The sequence below is a fragment of the Anomaloglossus baeobatrachus genome, chromosome 1, assembly GCF_048569485.1.
Source record: "Anomaloglossus baeobatrachus isolate aAnoBae1 chromosome 1, aAnoBae1.hap1, whole genome shotgun sequence".
Classification (NCBI taxonomy): Eukaryota; Metazoa; Chordata; class Amphibia; order Anura; family Aromobatidae; genus Anomaloglossus; species Anomaloglossus baeobatrachus.
In genome coordinates, this window is record NC_134353.1 from 153,610,557 (window position 1) to 153,634,634 (window position 24,078).

Here is a 24,078-nt window from a genome sequence, read left to right on the forward strand (position 1 = left end):
TGGCCACTGCGACCCGGGATCCCACACAGGCCCTGCGCGGCTGCCCAGGCCGCACTTCCGGTTTCAACGCCCGGTCACATGACCGCACCGCCGGGCCATGTGACCATGACGTCAGGACGCCGGGGCCATGTGACCGCGACGCCGGACCACGTGACCGCGCCCCGGGTCACGTGATCGCGCCGCCCACATCACTATGCCGACCCCGCGCCGCACCACCACAGAAGGAGGCCGGTGACGTCACTCACCGCCCCGCTGCTGCCGAAATCTCCGTCGCTTCCCCCGATGTCCGACGATGCTGCTGCCAGCGCTGAAGGGGGGGGTCCCGGAGCCCCATCCGGATCCAACTCCTGCGAGGGCCTTGACCCCCTCCCGGAGGCACCGGGAGCTCGAGCCGCTGTGTCCACTGGAGCCAGCGCTACCTACGCCGCTCCGCCATAGACGACCTCCTTTGGGACAGGAACTTCCTCTCCGGACCGTCCTGGGTACAACGACAATTCCAGACGTCTTCAAGGTACTGAATGAGCCTCCCACCTCATAATTCAGCCCTATATATACTCCCCTACTACTGACAACCCCCTGACCAATTACATGGCCCCAAGCCCTTATAACCCCACCTCCCACTTTTCCCGCACAAAATGCCCTACACCTTAACCCCTTGCTAACCCTCAGGCCTAGCATCCCTCCTCAGTCATGTTGCCCTCCCTTGAGCCCCTTCAGGGCAGGCGTCCGGGCTTTTCTTTATACTAAATGTTATTATTTAGTAAAATATTCAGCACATTCTGCATTGCACTCCTGTCCCCAATTTATTATATATTTTAGGAGTCGGAGTCGGTGCATTTTATACCGACTCCGACTCCGACTCCGACTCCACCAAAATGAGCTCCGACTCCGACTCCACGACTCCGACTCCGACTCCACAGCCCTGATTCAAACCTCATTAAGTATTATTATTCACATTTGGCGAAAAATCCATCTAAATTTGTTAGTAAGTACTAAATAATATTTTACAGTTCACCTAAGTACATTCAGTTAATTTTTTTTTATTTGTGTTTAACGCAGAATGAACTGAGCCATACAACGTTACCACCAATGAATGGGGCCTGTACAGTAATCTCTCCATATAGAGTCATGACGTCAATAAAAGAAGAAGTGGATAGTACTGTAAATATTCTAGGTAGGTATCACACATATCTATAAGTTTGTGAGACAAGTTTTTAAAGGGAACCTGTGAGTTATCCTATGTCCTCCATTCCAGGAGCATTCATGTCTATATGTCAAAATCCCTGCATAACCAGCCCTCTATGATGTTATTCAATAAAATCAATGTTTTTAAAAAAGATTTATAAACTGCGCTGTTCCTATGCTAATTAGGGCTTTGTCTAGTCAATGGGTGGTTAGTTTCCCCCAGACTATTTGGCCTTCTTTCCAAGTTATGACACCCCTGTGGGCATAATAACATGATTTCCTGACCCACGGTCACCGCCAGCACCTGGAAATCTAGCGCATGCATGCAGCGTTCTCATTCACATGGAGTCTCTTCTGAAGCCTGGTGTACAGGTCCCGGCTTCAGCAAAGTGCACGGCACATGATCGGAAGGGCAGAAGGGATCCCTGTGTAAGACTAGGTGCCTGTAAGGGAGTTAAAGGGTGAAAGCCAAGGACATTTCTGGGATCTGGTAAACAGAGTAGGTAGTGTCAAGCTTGTTTGTGGTAGCCATTTTTAGGGCTGCCAGGTGACTAAAACAGTGCCTACAAATTACAGATCTCAATCATAAGCTTGGATTGAATCCAGGTAGAGAAGCACAAAGTCTCTAATGTCCACCAGCTCCGTGATGTCATCATGGAGGATGGAAGAGGAGTCCAGCAGCTCCGGTTAAGCTCTAGTGAACTCCATGCCCAAGAGAATTAAAGGGGTATTACCATCGCCAAGATGCTATCTGAATCTGTAATACAGTATGTGTAATAATAATATTGGCCAATACCTCCAATTAGAAATGTAGTTTAGTTCTTCTGCAAAGCTATGTTACTTACCTTTTGTGCAGGGCATTACAGGAATTTGGGTAACCAAGGTTACGGCCACGCATATTGGTACAGTTAGTCATGGATACCTAAGCTATTGCCATACCTGCACATGAGGTAGGTGACAGCTTATCAGGAAAACAAGACTGCATTTCTAATTGGAGGTATTTGCTAACATTCTTATTATTACACCTAATACATATTGACATAGGTTCTTGGAGATGGGAATACCCCCTTTAAGGCAGTGCTTGAAGATAATGGCGGCCACACAAAATATTGACACTTTGGACACAACTTGGCCATTTTCACTTAGGGTTTACTCACTTTTGTTTCCAGCAGTTTAGACCCTAATGGCTGTGTGTTATTTAGAGGACACCAAATTTACACTGTTATACACACTGTACGCTGACTACTTTACATTGTATCAAAGTGTCATATCTTCAGTCTTGTCCCATGAGAAGGTATGATAAAATATTTACAAAAAATGTGAAGGGTGTATTTTCTTTCATGATATACTGTACACATACTGTGTGTGTGTGTGTGTGTGTGTGTGTGTGTGTGTGTGTGTATATATACATATATATATGTATATGTATATGTGTATATATATATATGTGTATATATATATATGTGTATATATATATATATATATATATATATATATATATATATATATATATATATATATATATATATATATATATATATATATATATATAATGTATGTATATAATATTATTGTACTGTATGTGTACGTTGAATAACAGCAGCTGCCACAAATCCGCCGCTCACTTAGTGACAGCTCAGCAGCCCAATAGTTGGCAGGGGCATGATGGGTTGTCAGTACTGTGATGGATCACCCAACTGCCCAATCAGGGACTGGAGCATGCTGACTTTCCTCATGCTATTCAGGATTGCCCAGCAGCTAATCAGGCCAGGCCTGCTGGGCTTCCTCCAAGTGTTACCCCTTCAAGGTGATTGCCTGGCTAGGGTAGGGTGCGTGCATTGTGGGTTTTTTTTTTTTTCTGCTCTTCTAAACTTTTGCTGCCTGATTTCAGACCTTGACTATTTGTTTGCCTTGATCCGTTACCGTTTTGAACTTCTGACATCTGATTTTGACCTGTTTTTCTCTTTTGCCCCTCTGGCTTTGATTTGGGTCCTGGGTTCAAAGCCCACTAAGGACAGCATATGCAAAGAGTTTGTGTGTTCTCTTCTTGCGTGGGTTCCCTCTGGGTTCTCCAGTTTCCTCCCCTTTTCTAAAGACATAATGATAGGAAATTTAGATTGTGAGGCCTAATAGGGACAGTGATGATCATGTCTGTAAAACGCTGTGGAATTAATAGCACTATATAAGTGAATTAAAATAAATTAAATATATATACACTGTGTGCAGAATTATTAGGCAAATGAATATTTTGATCACATGATACTTTTTATACATGTTGTCCTACTCCAAGCTGTATAGGCTTGAGAGCCAACTACCAATTAAGTAAATCAGGTGATGTGCATCTCTGTAATGAGGAGGGATGTGGTGTAATGACATCAACACCCTATATAAGGTGTGCTTAATTATTAGGCAACTAACTTTCCTTTGGCAAAATATAAATCAGAAGAGAGATTTGACGGGCTTTGAAAAGTACAAAATTGTGAGATATCTTGCAGAGGGATGCAGCAGTCTTGAAATTGCCAAACCTTTTAAAGCGTGATCACTGAACAATCAAGCATTTCATGGCAAATAGCCAACAGGGTCGCAAGAAGCGTGTTGGGCAAAAAAGGTGCAAAATAACTGCTCATGAATTGAGGAAAATCATGCCATTTGCCACCAGTTTGGCCATATTTCAGAGATGCAACGTTACTGGAGTATCAAAAAGCACAAGGTGTGCCATACTCAGGGACATGGCCAAGGTAAGGAAGGCTGAAAAATGACCACCTTTGAACAAGAAACATAAGATAAAACGTCAAGACTGGGCCAAGAAATATCTTAAGACTGATTTTTCAAAGGTTTTATGGACTGATGAAATGAGAGTGACCCTTGATGGGCCAGATGAATGGGCCAGAGGCTGGATCAGTAAAGGGCAGAGACCTCCACTCCGACTTGACACCAGCAAGGTAGAGGGGGGGGGGGGGGGGGTACTGGTATGGGCTGGTATCATCAAAGATGAACTTGTGGGACCTTTTCGGGTTGAGGATGGCGTGAAGCTCAACTCCCAGACCTACTACCAGTTTCTGGAAGACAACTTCTTCAAGCAGTGGTAAAGGAAGAAGTCGGTATCGTTCAAGAAAAATTACATGGCCCCCTTGTTCACCTGATCTGAACCCCATAGAGAACCTGTGGTCCCTCATAAAATGTGAGATCTACAGGGAGGGAAAAGAGTACACCTTTCGGAACAGTGTCTGGGAGGCTGTGGTGGCTGCTGCACGCAATGTTGAGCGTAAACAGATCAAGCAACTGACAGAATCAATGGATGGTAGGCTGTTGAGTGTCATCCTAAAGAAAGGTAGCTATATTGGTCACTTATTTTTTTGGGTTTTGTTTTTGCATGTCAGAAATGTTTATATTCACCAGGTAAATCAATATAACCACAAAATTTAGAAATAATCAACTGATATGGAAATATTTGTTTTTATTAAGCTGCCTAATAATTCTGCACAGTAAGTTACCTTCACAAACAGTCTCCTAAGACAGCCAAATCTAAAAAAAAAAGAAAATTTTGGGTTGATTGAAAACATAGTTGTTGATCAATAATAAAAAAAATCCTCTAAAATACAACTTGCCTAATAATTCTGCACACGGTGTATGTATATATGTACAGTACAGACCAAAAGGTTTGGACACACCTCCTCATTCAAAGAGTTTTCTTTATTTTCATGACTCTAAAAATTGTAGATTCACATTGAAGGCATCAAAACTATGAATTAAAACATGTGGAATGAAATACTTAAAGTGTGAAACAACTGAAAATATGTCTTATATTCTAAGTTCTTCAAAGTGGCCACCTTTTTCTTTGATTACTGCTTTGCACACTCTTGGCATTCTCTTGATGAGCTTCAAGAGGTAGTCACCGGAAATGGTTTTCCAACAGTCTTGAAGAAGTTCCCAGAGATGCTTAGCACTTGTTGGCCCTTTTGCCTTCACTCTGCGGTCCAGCTCACCCCAAACCATATCGATTGGGTTCAGGTCTGGTGACTGTGGAGACCAGGTCATCTGGCGTAGCACCCCATGACTCTCCTTCTTAGTCAAATAGCCCTTACACAGCCTGGAGGTGTGTTTGGGGTCAATGTCCTGTTGAAAAATAAATTATGGTCCATCTAAACGCAAACCGGATGGAATAGCACACCGCTGCAAGATGCTGTGATAGCCATGCTGGTTCTGTATGCCTTCAATTTTGAATAAATCCCAAACTGTGTCAGCAGCAAAGCACCCCAATACCATCACACCTCCTCCATGCTTCACGGTGGGAACCAGCCATGTAGAGTCCATCCGTTCACCTTTTCTACAAAGACACATTGGTTGGATCCAAAGATCTCAAATTTGGACTCATCAGACCAAAGCACAGATTTCCACTGGTCTAATGTCCATTCCTTGTGTTCTTTAGCCCAAACAAGTCTCTTCTGCTTGTTGCCTGTCCTTAGCAGTGGTTTCCTAGCAGCTATTTTATCATGAAGGCCTGCTGCACAAAGTCTCCTCTTAATAGTTGTTCTAGAGATGAGGTGTGTCCAAACTTTTGGTCTTCACTGTATGTATGTATGTATGTATGTATGTATGTGTGTATGTATGTGTGTGTAATATATACATACATAATATATATCTATATAAGTAAAATATAATATATATAATTTTATTTTTTCATTTTTTTTGCCTAAAAACTAAAAAAAAACGTGGGCTGCGCCCTATTTTTGTATGCTGGCCAGGTACAGCAGGCAGGCACTGGCTGCCCCTAACCCCCAGCTACCTATTTGTACCTGGCTGGGAACCAAAAATATAGGTAAGCACTTCTTTTTTTTTTTTAATTATTTCATTAATTTCATGAAATAATTAAAAAAAAGACATGGGCTTCGCCCAATTTTTGTGTCCAACAAAACTTTACAACTAGGCAGCTGGGGACTGGAATCCACAGCGCAGGGTGGCCCAAGCTTTCTTGGCCCCTTCACTACGAATTTGCAGTTCGCAGCCGCCTCAGAAACTGGCGCTTTCATAGAAGGGCCATCTTCTGGCACTGTATCCAGCTCTTCCAGCGGCCCTGGTGGCGGGTGGCATGCTGGGTAATAAGGGGTTAATACCAGCTTTGTTTTACTAGCTGATATAAAGCCCAAGATTCTTAATGTCAGGCCAAGTTTGACCCGGCCATTAAGATTCTCCAATAAAGGGTTAAAAAAAGACACCACACAGAGAAAAAATGCTTTATTAGAAATAAGTACACAGACATACTTAGGTACTCCATGTTTATTACTCCCTCTCACCCCTCCACGATCCTGGTCTTCTGTCTTCTCCAACCTGGCGCTGGCACAGTGTCTTGGGGCTGCACGGTTTCCTCCGATCAGCTGTTCTCTTCTGTTGTGACCGCGCGCGCTCCCGCAGTCACAAGAGAGCAGAGGATGTGAGGGCGCACGCACCGCCCTCTCAGTTGGAAGATTAGAACAGCAGGAGGTAAGGAGAGCTTCAGAAAGATGGTGCCGTTGATAAGCGCTATGTGCAGGCGCCAACTCAAACGCCATCTTACTGAAAAGAAAAGTTAGCATAGAATCAGAGAGAGGGAGGAACAGGCGGTACAAGTGCACAAGTCAGATGGGTGGCGCCGTTCTCCAGGTGCAGTGCCTCGTCTTTTGGCCATCTTGGTCTTCCCTCTTCTGAAGCCGGCATGCATGACGCGTCCTACGTCATACACACTCGCCGGCACTGAGGTCCTGCGCAGGCGCACTGCAATACTTTGATGTAGGGCAGATCAAAGTGCGCCTCCGTGAATGACGTAGGACGCCGAATTCTTTTATTAATTCATTTTTTGATGGCACATTCCCTTTAATCCTAGTGATACAGGAATGTCCATACACGTCAAATCTGCAGAAAATATAATTCTAGTGGGACATAATACTTCTTTTTATTTATTTTTTTTTTTTACTATAATTCTTAGGGGACTTGAATACTTTTTATCATTGAAATGATATGAACCCGAGAGAGATGTGTATGTGTTCACTGTTGTATATCTAATATATAAAGCTCAATGTGTGTATGTATGTCCGGGATTGGCATCTGCACCGTTGCAGCTACAGCCACAAAATTTTGCACACTCGCTTGTCTGGACCCCGAGAGCGTCATAGGCTATGTTGTGAGGCGAAACTTTAACACCACACGTTCCAATTTACCAATCAATTTTTGCCCCTATCTACATAATGGGGAAAAAGTGAAACGAAAAGTGTATCCGCACCGTCGCATTTACAGTCACGAAATTTTGCACAGACACCTCATGTGACCCAGGGAACGTCGTAGACTATGTTTTAACAGGAAAATTTAACCCTGCGCTTTACAGTTACTCTCCAAAAAGCATGCCTCCATAAAAGTAAATAGAGCCTGGAACTACAGGTTATTAGTAGGAGCTGTGATTGGTTGCTATAGGAACAAAAGACATTTATAGTATAAGAAGCTTATATGTGAGGTAATAAGATGTCGGTGGGGAGACGGGGAAAGACAGACGGAGCACATTACTTGGCCAATTTAGTTAAATCTGTGTGGAATATCTGTGGTGTTGAAATATATGTTGTGAAATGCTTCTATTAGCTTAGTTTTTGCCTTTTAATAATTACATTTCTATTTATTTGTTTTGTGGTTTTTGTGTGCAGAATACATTTTTGTTAATAAATGCTATTTTGTTAACAGCAGTTATTAACCCGGGCGAAGCCGGGGAGTACAGGTAGTTTGTAATAAAATGTATTTTGTGTCCTTGTTCTAATCTTTACTTTTTGCCGCAGTTGATGGACTTTCATACAACACTTACAACACTAATATGGTGGAAGAATTTATTGTCACCAATCCCCCCGATGTTTGTCAGGTTGTTGAAGTAATGACAGAAAGTGACGAGCAACCGACTCTTCGGGCACAACATTACCCCCTACAGATATCACCCGTTTCCTCATGTGCAGGTGGGATATATTTCTGTACAAATTTACTAAAGAGAAATATTGGACAATCAGTAGCAGAAGTAGGAACAGCGAAATGTAATTGATGCAGATCATAGATCCGTTACATAATGGATGCAAATTGCACTAGAATTATTGACCAAAATTGTGTCCATCTGGTTTCCATTTTGGTATATGTTGTTTTACTGGACACACCAATACAAAAGGTGTAAATAGGCCTTTATACACCTTAGACTAGTTAGCAGACAATTTAAAGGTAAGGTGTCATTTTTTTTTTATTTTTGTATTAATAATAGTGATTATGAAATAAAGTATTTTTAATACAAAATTAAACTCATTTGTTTATTTAGTTTTTATTTATTCAGATTGGGAGGGAGAGCTGTGACATCACACACAGGAGAGCAGATTCTGCCCACTTTTACTGCAGTTGTAATGTGAGCTAGTTCTACAGTAGCTCTACAGCAGGACTTCAGGAGCTGCTCTCCCTAGTGTTTAATAGTGGAAAATATCAAACTTTTATTTTTTTTTTATATTTTTCTCATTTAAAAACAAAATTTTATTTAAACAAAACATTAATACTTTTTATTTTTTCAGTTATTGATAAATGTATGTTTGTTTTTTTTCATGACAACTTCCCTTTAACGTTACTGAATGGGTGCACTCCTGACAATGCACTGAGAAATGATGTCAGGGGAGAGAAGACTGTGACATGCTGAATTTCGATTTTCACTATGATAATTCTATACATAATGGGATAGGCAGAAACTAAATATGAGTGTGATTGTGGTGTTTTCCCACAGTGGTTCAGCTGCGGGAACAGGGAGAAAAAACAGTCAAACTCCATATGCATTTAGGGTTGTGAGTGTAACATGAAAATATGTAGAAAAGTTCATGGGTACTAAATAAATTTTCTAGGCATTGTTGTAACTCTGTTTAGGGGTAACATCCAGTATTGTATTTTTCTGTTTTGGACTAACAACAATGTAAAGTCCGCAGACTGAGCTGTGTACATACAAAGCAGAATAACAATATGGCAATATCTATGCAAGGTCCATTTACACGAATCTCTATATCTCTATCTCAATAATAGATAGATTTACTGAACAAAAATATAGATTCAACGCTTGTTTTTTGCCCCCATTTTTCATAACCTGAATTCAAAGATCTTACTTTTTCTATGTATAAAAGGCTTTTTTTCTCTGAAATATTGTTCACAAATGTCTGTCTGTGCTATGCTGCTTTCACACATCCAGTTTTTTCAGTGCGGCTCAATCCGGCTCAAAAACCTATGCAACGGATGCGGCGAAAACAACTGATCCGTTGCATAAGTTTTTCCATGCGGCCCGTCCGTTTTTTGACGGATGCGGCTTGATACTGAGCATGTGTAGTGCAAAAAAAAACGCATCCGGCAGCCAAATGCGTTTTTTGCCGCAGGACGCCCCATCCGGCGTCCATAGGCTTGCATTGTAAATCGTGCCGGATCTATCGCGATGCGGTTTTTTCGCCGCTCAAAAAAACGTGCCAGGCAACGTTCCATCTGGCCACCGCATGGGCTAAATATGCCGCATCCGGCAAAAACCGGACGCAATGCAAGGCCATGCGGCACAATACGGCGCTAATGCAAGTCTATGCGGAAAAAACGCAATCGGCGGCAAAAAAAAACGGTTGTGTTTTTTTCTGCAAAGCGCCGTATTGTGCCGCACTGCAAAAACCGGATGTGTGAAAGCAGCCTTAGTGAGCACTTCTCCTTTGCAGAGATAATCCGTCCACCTTACAGGTCTGGCATATCAAGATGCTGATTAGACAACATGATTATTACACAAGTGTGCCTTAAGGTACCGTCACACTAAGCAACATCGCTGCTGAGGCACAACTTGCTAGCGATGTTGCTGTGTGTGACATCCAGCAACAACCTGGCCCCTGCTGTGAGGTCGTTGGTTGTTGCTGAATGTCCTGGACCATTTTTTAGTTGTTGCTGTCCCGCTGTGAAGCGCACATCGCTGTGTGTGACAGCGAGAGAGCAACAACTAAATGAGCAGGCAGCAGGAGCCGGCTTCTGCGGAGGCTGGTAACTACGGTAAACAGTGGGTAACCAAGAAGCCCTTACCTTGGTTACCCGATATTTACCTTCGTTACTAGCGTCCGCCACTCTCACGCTGCCAGTGTCGGCTCCCTGCTCTCTGCACACATAGCCAGACTACACATCGGGTAATTAACCCGATGTGTACTGTGGCTAGGTGTGCAGGGAGCTAGCGCTAAGCAGTGTGAGCTGGAAACCAAGGTAAATATCGGACTGGTTACCCGGTATTTACCTTAGTTACCAAGCGCAGCATCGCTTACACGTGTAGCGACGCTCCAGCGATCCCTGCCAGGTCAGGTTGCTGGTAGGATCGCTGGAGCGTCGCTTAGTGTGACATCTCACCAGCGACCTCCTAGCAACTTACCAGCGATCCCTATCGGGTTGTATCGTTGTTTGGATCGCTGGTAAGTTATTTAGTGTGACTGGGCCTTTAGGCTGGCCACAATAAAAGGCCATTCTAAAATGTGCAGTTTTATCACACAGCACAATGCCACAGATATCACAAGTTTTGAGGGTGCATGTAATTGTCGTGCTGACTGCAGGAATGTCCACCAGAGCTGTTGCATGTGACTTGAATGTTCATTTCTCTACCAGAAGTCATCTCTAAAAGTTGTTTCAGAAAATTTGGCAGTACATCCAAGTGACCTCACAAAGGCAGACCACGTGCAACCACATGAGCCCAGAACCTCCACATCCAGCATCTTCACCTCCAAGATCATCTGCGACCAGTCGTGCTGACAGCTATTACAACAATCTGTTTGCATAAGCAAAGACTTTCTGCACAAACTATCAGAAACCATCTCGGGAATGCTCATCTGCTGCTTGTCGTCCTTATCGGGGTCTCCACCTGACTGCAGTTCATTGTCATAACTGACTTGAATGGGCAAATGCTCACATTCAATGGCATCTGTGGTCACTCTAGATACCAACTGGTTGAGAGAAAAAGGCCTTTTGTGTACATAGAAAAAGTCTTAGATCTTTGAGTTCAGCTCATGAAAAATGGGAGCAAAAACAAAAGTGTTGCTTTTATATTATTGCTCAGTGTATATATAAACATGGACGCCTCTTCATGAATTTAGCGGATCTTACTCCAGCGCTCTTTATCATGACTGTTGTACATAATGCCAGTCTTGATAACCCATCTTGAGAGCCAAAATGCAATGTTGAACTACTGTGCTGCTCTGTAAAATGTGAAAAAGATCAGTCCATGTTCATAGCATGTTTGAGCCAAACAATAGATATAAGTAAGCACTGGATGAAATACAGCTTAGGGCAAAAGTTTTCAGAGTCCTCCTCAGTCCTAATCCGAAATCCATCAGAAAAGCATAAATGATGAGAGAAAACTGTAGCAACGTAGAGCGAAAATCAATGGCAGAATTGATGTGAACAGACACTTTTGGCTCAAGTTTTTACTCTTAATATCCGGATGCCCTTATAGAAAAATGAAAAGGCCCCCTCTAAGGAGCACACATGGCTACTATCCCCTTTTTGATGGAGTCCATATACCGTATTTTTCGCTTTATAAGACGTACTTTTGTTCCCCCAAATTTTGGGGGAAAGTAGAAGGTGCGTCTTATAAGCCGAATATACGGAGGGGGGGGGGTTATATATATGTACACCGCAGGGTCCAGGGGAGGTGGGGGCGCTGTGCTGGGGGCAGGTGAACGCTGCGGCGGCAGCGTTTGATCTCCTGCTCCCGCTCATATAATATGCACAGCCGCTGTCCATCTCCGGTGGTGCTGAAATCGCACGCAGTGAGGGGCTGGGGCAGCGGTGCATATTATATGAGCCTGCGCCCCCCTGTGATGGCACATGCCCCCCCTGTGTTAGATTTGGCCCCAATGCTGCTGCTCATTCTAAAATAAAAAAGCTTTACTTGCCCCCTCCAGTGTTTCTCCCCGTGTCCCTGCTTCCACTGTGATCAGGCAGGCAGAGATCTCAGGCTGCTGTGCCGATCACATGACCGCACTGAGAACCAGGAAGTAAGGAAGAGAAGCACGGAGGGAGACAGGAGGGAGCTCAGCGCTGGAGGAGGTAAGGAAAGAGGGTTTTATTTTACTTTGGGCAGCAGCCTAGGGGCCATATCTGACACAGGGGAACTTGTGCGATCTATAGGGGCCATGGGCAGCACCATGGGGGCGATATCTAACACAGGGGAACGTGTGCAATCCATAGGGGACCATAGGCAGCACAGGGGAATGTATGCAATCCATAGGGGGCCATAGGCAGCACAGGGGAACGTGTGCCATCACAAGGGGGCTATATTCAATATAAGAGGGCCATATCCAGATTAAGGGGGCTAATTTTAGGATGGGGGGGCTGTGAGGGACATATACCCTATATGATTTGTTAGAGGGACACTGGCATTATAAGATGGACCCCATTTAACATTAAAAAAAAAAATTCTCTTTTCCTTCACCAAATTTGGGGGTGCATCTTATAATCAGGTGCGTCTTATAAAGCGAAAAATACGGTAATTTCACACATATGAAGTCCGGCATGGACTGCAGTTACAGATGGCAAGCGAGGGATTACAGAGATCTATATATTGTGGAATTGTACAGTGCTGGGTGCAGCCACAATGGTGGCTACGAATTGTCATTGTCACTTTTGGACATCCAGCTTTTAGCACTCCACACAAGAACAAATTGGAAATGATTGTTGAAGTAGATGCTCCTTATATTTAGCCTTGAGACACACAAAAAAAATAACGCATGGTATAACTGTTGCATCGCTGAGTAGTGGGGGGTTTAATGCATTCAGCGTGTCCTGACTGGCCTCTCTGCTGGGACTGTTTTGTCCGTCTTTCTAAGATTTATATCCTTGTTTAACAAGGATTTCTCCTCTTTTACCATAGTTACTAACTGAACATCTGTCATTTTACATCAGGCCTTCTACATCACAAATTGATTTGTTTAGGTGATTTCAGCCCATCATTATGTTCACTTCTGTGTTAGAAAACTTGTTTTATTGAAACATAAAAGCAAAAAATTCCCAAAAATGGCACTTACCATTTATAAGTAATAGATATGATTTTGACCATTAAAACAAAAGCAGAACAATAATGAAGGTATAATGGAGCACGATTTTACACCAGAACTGAATTTTATCTTTTCAATTGTTCATTTATTGTGATTAAGCAATCCAGAATTTCACCTGCAGTCCTATGTAAAAACACAGGTAAGGCCTCTTTCACACATCCATGTCTCCAGTACGCGTGACGTCAGTTTCCTCATGTACCGGAGACACGGACACACATAGAACTATTAAATTCAATAGGTTTACGCAAACGTCCGAGTTTACACATGGACGGTGTGTTCGTGTGGAGCACACGCGTGTCCATGTGCTCCATATTGTGTCATGTCTGTTTTCTGCCGGCAGCACGGATGTCACATGGACCGCACACTGATGTAAACCATGTAACATCAATGTGACACGTACCATGTGACATGTTTTATATGTACCTGTCCCATCACTGCTGTCTCTGGTGCTGCTGTAACACTTGCTTTCAGGCCCGCTCATTATGCTCATGAATATTCACTGAACTGACTGTGGACCTGGAAGCAAGTGTGACAGCAGTGTCGGAGACGGCAACGTCGGGGATGGGTAAGTATAAAAGTTCATGCTGGACGATGTGCTATCCAGATGTCACACAGCACACGGACACATAAATGCACCTGCACCACGGACTGTGCAAAACGTTCTTTTTTTTGCACAGACGTGTGAAGGAGGCCTAACACAGCGTACATTGTGATGAATAGTGAATAGTGCCTAATATTAACTTACTAATGATGTTAGATAAATTGGCTAAATATTTCCGGCCAAATTCATCAAACCATTAGCACAAATGCTCACATTTTGGTGCACACCTGCTGTTGGAAAGAATGTGATTTTTTTTTTTTTTTCCAGCTCTGCCATATCTGATAATCCTTCGTGCTTATTTCTGTGTATTTACATTGACCTGACATATGTGTAATAAAGTGCAGCACCTTGTACAGATAGTAATGCCATGCGTTGTTTTAATTTCATTTTCTCTTTCATTTGGCAGAAAGTGAAACAGACAGCGTGCCCAGTGATGAAGAGGGTTCGGTGAGTGTGCTTTATATGATCATAGTTGTGTGATGTGTTTGGCTAATGGAGGACAAGGATACAGAAATAGAGATGATCTGTCCCCCAAAAGCCCCCAAATCAGTATTGAGTAGTCTAATCTGTCAGGTGCTCACTTTCAGTCAGTAATGATTTCTTTTATATAAATTTTGAAGGTTTCTTGATTATACCTTTTGGAAGTGGTGTTTGAAAGGGTCATGTTGCACCCTCTAGGCTAGCGTTAAGGCAACTTTCCTTTTGAGTTTTGATTTTCTGCACTTTATTTTGCAACAAGGCCTAAATTATGTGCATGAAGCCAGTGTGACGGGAACATGGAGTCATTGTGCTTTTGTATTAGGAGGCAGCGGACACTATATGCCATAAGTGGTCTCTGTATGACACCATATTCTCTTCTAGAAGCCATATCTCCATAATACAGCATTACAAATCTGTACAGCACATCTGTAATAAGTCTACAAGGCCTCAAGACCACACATACAGTGCTAAGCATAAATGAGTACATTCCCCTTTTAAAAAAGTAAGATTTTAAACAATATCTCACGGAACACAAGAACAATTTCCAAAATTTTGTCAAAAGTTAGTTTCATTGAACATATTTTAACATGAAAATGAAGTTAGTATAACTCTCATTACAAATTCTTCACTTTTACTCAAATTATTTAATTATTTGATGGCAAAATTAATACATACCACACCAAAAACTACTATATAATATATATATATATATATATATATATATATATATATATATATATATATATATATATATATATAATATATATATAATTTGTATGACCTCCATGAAACCACCAAGTCTTCTAGGCATGGAATGAGGAAGTTACTTCTTATAGAGGGTGTACTCTTATACGTGTGCACTGTATTTCCTCTCTCCCAAAAATATTTAAAATTCTATTGGAGCATATTACCAATCCTATTTTAAAGTGGTGGTCAGAAGGCAAAGCACTTTTCTCCCAACTTCCTATCTATTTAGTCCTATAAGCTAAGCTATTTTGTAATATACTTGCTTTAAAAATTCGCTACCATTCCCTAACTATACTATCTAAAATCTACTTTGTTTTTTCTTTCTATTTCCGGTGGTCTGATGATGATTCGTATGAGTACCCCAGTGCATGCTGGGATATTCAAAGTGTCATCAGGGGGCAGAGGTTGTGGTCACTTCCACAGCCTCTGCCCCACCCTGAAACAAAGCGTCATCAGTGACACTCGTTTCAGGAGCGGTGCTGTCACTGCTGTGTGCCTGAGTGTCTTCCTAGATCAGAGCCTCAATCTCCGCGTCCCCATGTGCTGTTTCCCCCTTATGCGCTGTCTCCCTTGTGCAGTATCTCTCTCCGTGCCCTTTGAGATGAGCTTAGCGTCCGGACTGTTTTCAGCGTATGAATAGTAATAAGCCTACAGCAGAGTGGTGTCACTATACCCAGCGGTGCAGGAGATCTGCGCTACCCTGCAGGTAACGTCACTGGTCTCTGCCAGGGATAGTGACACCGCTCTGCTGTGGGCTTATAACTATTCATAAGCTGACAACAGTCTGGATGCTGCGCTCATCGCACAGGTCACGGAGGTTGATACTGCAAAAGGAAGATAGTGCATAAGGGAGAGAACACTCAGGGACACAGCAATGACAGCTTCACCCTTGAAATGAGCGATACTGATGACTCTTCGTTTTAGGGAGGAGCAGGGCTGTAAAAGTGACCACAGACTGTACTTCCTGATGACGCTTTGAATATCCCAACATGTACTGGGGAACTCAAAAATGTCGTCATCAGACAGGAAATAAGAAAAAACCCCACAATAGTTGTTAGGTAGTATACTGTAGTTAGGGAACTGTAGGGAATTTTTAAAGCAAGGATAATAGAAAATAGTTTAGATTATAGGACTAAATAGCTAGGACATTAGGAGAAAAAGTGCTTTGCTTTCAGACCACCCCTAATACAAATTCTAGTATAATGAAGTAAAGTATATTATCCTCTATGAATAAATGGATCAGCGTCAGGTTTGTAGCACTTTGAGACCCTGAAGGGGTTAATGTCCCAGCCCAGTGTTTCCTGGCTAGACTGTTTGCTTTGGGAGGATCCCATTCATGAAGGAAAGTAAGACAGAAATGCAATGCAGGTGACTTAGTTACAGACTGCACTGCTTAGTCTGCTTTCACACTACGTCTTTTTAACATGCATCCTGAACGTTTTTTTGCTGCAAAAGCGGATCCTGCTTTTACAGCAAAAAACGCATGCAAACGCATGTTACTTTGCAGGATCCTGTCACTGGATATTTAGGGGCGGGCATTGGAGTCATGTGATCTGGAGTGATGGGAACTAAACGTGCCAGACTGGGAGCCGGCTTCTTACAACTGCGGAGGTTCGTAACAAAGGTAAACATCGGGTATACTTGCTTGGATACCCGATATTTACTTTGGGTACGAGCGTCTGCAGCTGCTAGGAGCCGGGCTCCCTGCACACGTAACCAACGTAAACATCGGGTAACTAAGATAAGTGGTTACCCGATATTTACCTTGGTTACGAGTGTCCGCAGCTCTCAGGTGGAGGAGAGGGAGGGGGAGAGACTGATCACGGGGCTGGTTTCTGTGCATGCTCAGTAGAGCAAGCAGGATCCTGTCTATCAGCATGCCAGCGTTCACATGCGTTTGCATGCTGTTTAGTCAGGATCCAGGAATTTGCAGTATTTGGACGCAGCTCAAAAACGCTACAAGTAGCGTTTTTGAAAGATGTTAAAAAACTGCAACTCGCTGGATCCTCACTATAACGCACGCAAACGCAGGTGGACGCATGTTAACGCGAGTCCATTGCAAATGCATTGAAATGAAAACGCATTTGCACTGGATCTGTTTTTGCGTTAAAAAAAACGTTCAGGACGCATGTTAAAAAGACGTAGTGTGAAAGCAGCCTTTCCCTTGTATAATTAACACACTCTGTCAAATGGCTTCCAAGGGATAGTCATGTTTCATGGAGGTAAAAAAAATTATACTGCAGGTGGAAATAAAACTTCTCGTAAACGTATTAACGAAGTAGTCACTTTCTATCTAGTAAAATTCAACAGTACTGTATATTGCATGGGGACCAGTCATGGGGAAATCTATGGACTGTGAAAAATCATTCATTGCTTACCCACTGATTGATGATAATGTAAAGGATAAAGGCAAAAACTCACAACAACCAATCACAAATATTATTGCTCATGAGAGGCAGATATTCTCTGGCACACGGAATGTAGACTAAAACTTTCAGCGTTAAAGGTCGATCAACCTGATTTTGTCTGCCGTTAAGAAAAAAAAAGCATAAAGTGCGGTAAAACTTTTTGAGGACATCTGCTAACAACTATCTAATGTTTACACCCAGCATTAGTAAGCCTCCTATTACGTGGCACAATCACGGAAGAATATGCCCTTACCAGATTTTTAGCATAATGTGTCTTTACTACCGTAATCTTGATTTGTGCCTTGGCCTTACAATTATTTCACTGATCGTCGCCCGCATCAGAAAATTGCAACTTCTAGTGGCGTTACTTTAAAACTGCAGGAGATGTAAAGATGTCCACAGGTCAGGTACATGAAGACCCCAATATTGCTACTCTAATATGCAACATTGCATAGACATCATTGTTACTGATGGGTTTTGGAGCAGCACATATGGCATGCCGAACGTATGACTGTTCTACTATTATGTGATTTTAGTGTTGAGGCAAACATATTGGTTCTTACTGTGTGGCATGCCTGTATTATTCTCTTTGGGGTATGTATACTAACACACATTTTGTTTTATTTTTTTTAAAGAGTCGATTGCAGAGTCATAAGATTGTTGATAATAAAGAATGTGTACGGACAACAAGCCCAAGAGGTTACTACAATCTCCCTGGTATGGCAACATTTGTAACGTCCAATAAACCAGACCTCCAGGTCACCATAAAAGAGGAAAAATATCCCATGCCCTATAACGCATCATGGCCAGTTTTCCCAGAAGGCAACCCCTGCACGCAGACTGCCAGTATCTCAACAATAACCAGCTCTCGGAAAGACCATGAGACCAGGGCTACTGTCATTAAGAAAACATCAGATGTTACTCAGCCAAGACTCAAGACATTCTAACAAGGACTTGTGTTGTGAATAGTTTTTTATTTTTATCTTTGTCTGAGAGAGAAACAAAATGTTGTGTTTATAGTATTTAATTCACAGTTGTCTGCCTTTGGATGCTGTTAAAAGACCATCTGTGAGCGAGGAAAGTGAATGTGGACACCTAAGGTTTTCTCAGGAGTAAGGCCTTGCAAAAAGGTCTAAAAGATAAACCGAAAACAGGACCAAGACTGCCAGTCAACATAAAAACGGCCTTAGATTGGACTGGAGGAATGTAATACGGATAGAATATACTCATCATTTTCTTAAGGAAACAGAAATCTAGATTGTAAATATGTATATTATTTGCTACAGTTTTAGCACATTGGCATTTTGCTTGTGCACCTTAAAAAAAAACCAAGCACTTACACAGGAAACATGGCTGTCTATAGCACTGCTGTAAGTTCTAGCTAGTTAGGCCGCAGCCTATCGTTAAAAGGGATTGTCCACTAGTCAGTCATCCACTTCTCAACAACTATATTTCCTCATGTAAACTAAAAAGAGCCTGTACTCTCCTCCGGTGTTGTTGCCGTTCCAGCGAGGTTGGTGCTGGGTCTCCAAGGGCTTGCATGACATTGTCCGCAAGGCTTTTGTGACCTAACAATTAGCGGCTGCTAATGGGCCACCGCACTCTCACTTCCTTCGGACAAAACTGATATCCAGAGGAAATGAGAACTGCTGCTGTACTCGATTTAGGTTTCATGCAAAGGAAGTGAGAGTGAAGCGGCTCATTAGCAGCTGCTTATTGGCTGCAGGACTCATGTGACATAATGTCATGTAATCCCCAAGACTCCCAGTACTGAAATTGCTGGAAAGGCGCCAGCACTGGAGTATAGGCTGTTATTATTTTTATAAGGGAGAATATAGTAATTGAGAAGTGATTTTGTATGAGAAGTGGACAATCCCAATAACCTTAGCAAATGCATTCAAAAAGTGAAAGTATTCGCTATAGCAATCACTCAAATTATAGTAGTCATAAGAAATTAAAATAAAAAAAGTCACCTTATTGGTTGCTATGGGTAATACCTCTTTTTATTTTTGTCTGCAATGAATTTGATACTAGATAATCATTCACAAGGCAAACAAGATGACTGCCTTCTACAGCAGTGAATGGTTTATGTACTGTATATGAAGATTACAGTTTTTATGATGAAATAATTATTAAAATATAGCTTATTTTATGAATTTGCTCAAACCTGAGGTACAATAGGAATTTAGGTTTCTTCACAGTTCTTATATCCTCTTCATAATATTAATATTATGCAAATTAGAAAAATATAACTAATCTTTCCCAAAGTTTGTTTTTTATTATTTTATACAGGGAATATTTAATTTGAAATCTAAACTGAATATAATTGTTGGTTTTTTAAAAAAACTTTTTATACAACAGATTTATTTTATGATTCAGTTTCTTGTTTGCTAGCAGAATGTCAATATCGAGGCACATTATCTATTTTTTTTTTTTTTTTTAAACATGAAACTGATAAGTTGATTTAATATGTAGAAAGCAAATTATCCTGTGGATTGAGAAATAAATATTGATTGCAGTTCTATTTTTTTTTTTAATCTTTTTCTTTTTATGTTTATTCAGTTCCGGCACTAACTGCTCTTACTCTTAAGGCCACTTTACACACACAGATAAATCTGCGGCAGATCTGTGGTTGCAGTGAAATTGTGGACAATCAGTTCCAGGTTTGTGGCTGTGTACAAATGGAACAATATGTTCATGATTTCACTGCAACCACAGATCTACCAAAGATGTATCTGTGTGTGTAAAGTGGCCTTTACTTTATCAGAAGTTATCCCACAAAGTAAAGGAAAAATTGAGCAATTTGTAATTTCAAGTTATTTATTGACAAAAAAGTGTCAAAGATGATGCGTTTCTGGGCAAAGATCCTTTCATCAGATCCAGGGCTGGACTAGGACTAAAATTTAGCACTGAAATTTGATAACACATAGTTCCAGTTGATGGCTGGAGAATGTAAAATCAGGCTGTGCACTTGTAGGTTGTGGCCATACTAGCCAAATCTCCTCGAATGTCCGAAAGGCTCCTGGGAAGAGTACAGACATCAAGGTCTAAAGGAAATGGCAAATAGATGAACTATCAAGTGCCCTAAAACCACCAGTAAAGCAGTTATCGCAGAGCTTTGCAAGCATCCTGATATTCAGGGATGTGAAGGGCGTGTCATTGTGATTATAGACTGTAAGTAATGCAGGGCTGAGAAAAGGAGAAGCAGTTAGAGCCAAAACCTCACTACAAGTCAAGATTAGAGATGAGCAGACTCGCAGATAATCAGGACCGGCAGGTCCATGTTATCTTTTTTTTTTAAAAATCTGGTTACAATCCGGAATCTAGTCCCCATATAAGTCTATGGGGATCAGAAATTGGAGATTAAAAATGGTGGCAGAAGGGATAGGAAGAAAGGCGCATGCACGGTCTACTTACCGAGGATCTGTCATGGCGGCAAGCTGCTTCCAGGTCGTGCATTGACTTCCAGAGCAGCTAAATAACATTCATTGAATTTGCACTGCTTTCCCCACCCACCGGCACCTGTGATTGGTTGCAGTCAGCCATGCCGTCACACTGACTAGCAGCGTGTCTGCGTGTTAGCGGACTGCTTCCACTCACAGGCACTATGCGCATCTATATTGTAGGCTGGGGTCACACTGCGGTATGGCATCCGATGCGATATGCTAATGACCCTCGGCTCAGGCTCTACTGCGAGCGTGGTCCGAGTGTCGTGACTGTGACCTGATCCTGCGATTGGATCACAGCTGCGGAGGAGAGGGAGGGATTAATCCCCCCATCTCCTCCACGGTCAACCTGTGCATATATCGCACTGCACGGGAATGTCATCCGAGTGCAGTCTGATGTTTCTCTCGCACCCATAGACTTGTATGGATATGAGTGATAGCAGACTCACAGACAATCGCAGCATGCTGCGATTTTTTTCCTCAGTCTGAATGAGGCTGAGGAAAAACTCGCAAATGTGAGTTGCAGCATTTTCTTGCATTGCGCAGAGTGCAATGCCACATTTTCTCACTGCACTTGTGCAAGTCACAGGTCAGTTTGACTCTACCCATACAGTAAAAATAAGTAAATAAATAAAACAATTGGAGTAGAGTCCCCTTATATTATGATACACAGCACAGATAAAACCCATAGCTACAGGCTGCAGCCCCCAGCCCTGCGCTTATCTTGGCTGTGTATTAAAATCAAAGGAACTGCATGCGCCTTTTTTTAAAAATTAATTAAATAAATAAATAATTTTTAAAAAAAACAGCGTTTGGTCCTCCCCCATTTTGATACCCAGCCAAGATAAAGCCCGACAGCTGGGGGCTGGTATTCTCAGACTGGGGAGAGCCATGGTTATTGACCGCCCACAGCCTAAAATAACTTTGCAGCTGTATGCATCTTGAAGTTACTATGTTTTTTCAGCTAGCACCTATTCACACTTGTTGGATGTGCGGATCAGTTTTTTTGTAATATTTGCAGTGAATTTCTTTCTGATTGAGCACTCCGCCCTATAACCAGGCTGAGCTCATATCCTGTATAGCAGGAGTCCCATACATGGAGGTTTGTAACCCAGATAGAGGCATTCCAAGTTAGATTTTTAGTCTAGCTGCCCAGACAGGGCTGTTTTTAACCCAGATAGTGGCATTTCAAGTTAGGTTCCCGGTTTAGAGAGATATACCTTGCCGTGGTGACTGGGCTTACATGCATTGGCCAATTCATAAACCAAATATCTCCTTTTTCATATATTCCTATAGCAGTAATGCAATACCAGAGTTCCCTTTATACATTGTTGGCTTATTAGTGAGCAGCTCTATGCATCTTGAAGGAACAGGAATACTAATAGGACTGGAACACGGACAGATTGGGCACAGAAATACAGGCTGGACGGGTCCAGAAACACAGACAGTACAGGTACAGGAACATAGGCTGAACAGGTTCAGGAACTCAGGCAGGTCGTTACTGGAACACAGGCTGGTCAGATCTAAGAACACATGCAGGTCTGGAACTGAAATGCAAGCTGGGTAGAATCCAAGGCTGGAAAGATCCAGGAATACAGTCAGGACCAACACTGGAACACAGACTGGACGGACCAGGAACTCAGGCAGAAGCGGTATTGGTATATAAAATTGGACGGACTAGGAACACAGACCGGACCGACATAGTGACACAGGCTGAACACGTTCAGGAACACAGCAGGCACAGAATTGATTACAGTCAGGACTGGTGCTGGTTCCAGGCAGACTGGAGCAACAGGCTGGACAAACATGGCAGGACTAGGCTAGGAACCTTATGAGTTTCTCAAACTCCTCCCAACAGGGGAGGGAGCCTTAATTACCTGGTGCTTCCCAGTGATAGAGGACATCTTTTCAAGGTGTGCACGCTACCCCTTAAAGAGAAGGAGAGCATGTGCTCACGCACCCTATGCTATAGTGACCAGGGAAACCTGTGCGCGTTTGCAGGCCCTGAGGCCTAGGGACCTCAGCGGGAACCGAAACATACGTGGCAGCCATGGAGCAGGGACAGGGGCCGCACTACACGTGGTTGCCAACACCAGTGGACGAAGGACCGCAACACACAAACTGGGTAATTGGATAGTAACATATCCAATAACAATTCAGGCATACAAAAATTAGGTAACAGGCCTCCCTTTCAGACTGACCCCACTAGACTTATACCCGACGATTACAATGGTCCAGCAGTGGACAACCCTACTTAGAGTTGAAACTTAGGTTATAAATTCATAATTGGCCTAAAATTCATATAGTCATACTGAAAGAGATGGATCGGCAAATGTGGCTTTCTGCAATCCCAATGGAGATATCCGTCCATCTATCCACCATTTACGGCTTATTCTGTAGATATGTCATAAATGTCTATGATGGGAATAATCTTTTTACATTTCTAGGGACACCTCTCCATCTCTTCAGCATATGACCAAAAATGAACATCTGTCGTTTCAGATACAGGAGCAGTCTAGTGAGTAACTCGAGCCCTTAACCTGCTCAGAACATTAAAACCAAAGCTGGGAATTTCCCCACGCCCGCATTCCTCTGAGAGTGCAATTACACTTAACACCACAACTTAAGAGTTCAAACAATGTAAATTGTGCAATCCGTGTTATATAAAAACAAAACCATATTTGTATAGGATGGCTTTAACGGTAGATCTTATCTGACCTGCAGAAATCAATTAAACCATAAACGTTTTCTTACAAAATGAAACAGTGAAGATTATTATCACAAGGTATAAAAGAAGAAGAGGAATTGTTTTATCAAAATAATGCAATCACTCTAATATAATATTAATATTTATTCATTTATATAGCGCGATTAATTCCACAGTGCTTGACGTACATTGGCAACACTGTCCCCATTAGGGCTCACAATCTATATTCTCTATCAGTATGTTTGTTTTGGAGTGTGGGAGGAAACCGGAGAACTCGAGGAAACCCACGCAAACATGAGCAGAACATAAAAACTTCTTGCAGATGTTGTTCTTGGTGGGATTTGAACCCAGGACCCCAGCGCTGCAAGACTGCAGTGCTAACCACTGAGCCACCGTGCCTCTCTAATATTGGGTCATG

The 24,078-nt window shown here is 42.3% G+C and overlaps 1 protein-coding gene across 4 annotated transcripts in view; it reads left to right on the forward strand.

Annotated features, from left to right (window-relative positions):
- The window catches only part of IRF2 (interferon regulatory factor 2), a 196,094-nt gene extending 176,063 nt beyond the window's left edge, over positions 1–20,031 (forward strand). For all 4 annotated transcript variants that reach the window (XM_075347153.1, XM_075347151.1, XM_075347152.1 and 1 more), the window contains exons 6-9: positions 1,060–1,174; positions 7,983–8,153; positions 14,279–14,319; positions 18,143–20,031. In XM_075347153.1, the coding sequence (XP_075203268.1) occupies positions 1,060–1,174; positions 7,983–8,153; positions 14,279–14,319; positions 18,143–18,454 (639 nt within the window). In that variant the 3' untranslated portion in view covers positions 18,455–20,031. The remainder of the gene's footprint in view (positions 1–1,059; positions 1,175–7,982; positions 8,154–14,278; positions 14,320–18,142) is intronic.
- Positions 20,032–24,078: the final 4,047 nt, after the last annotated feature.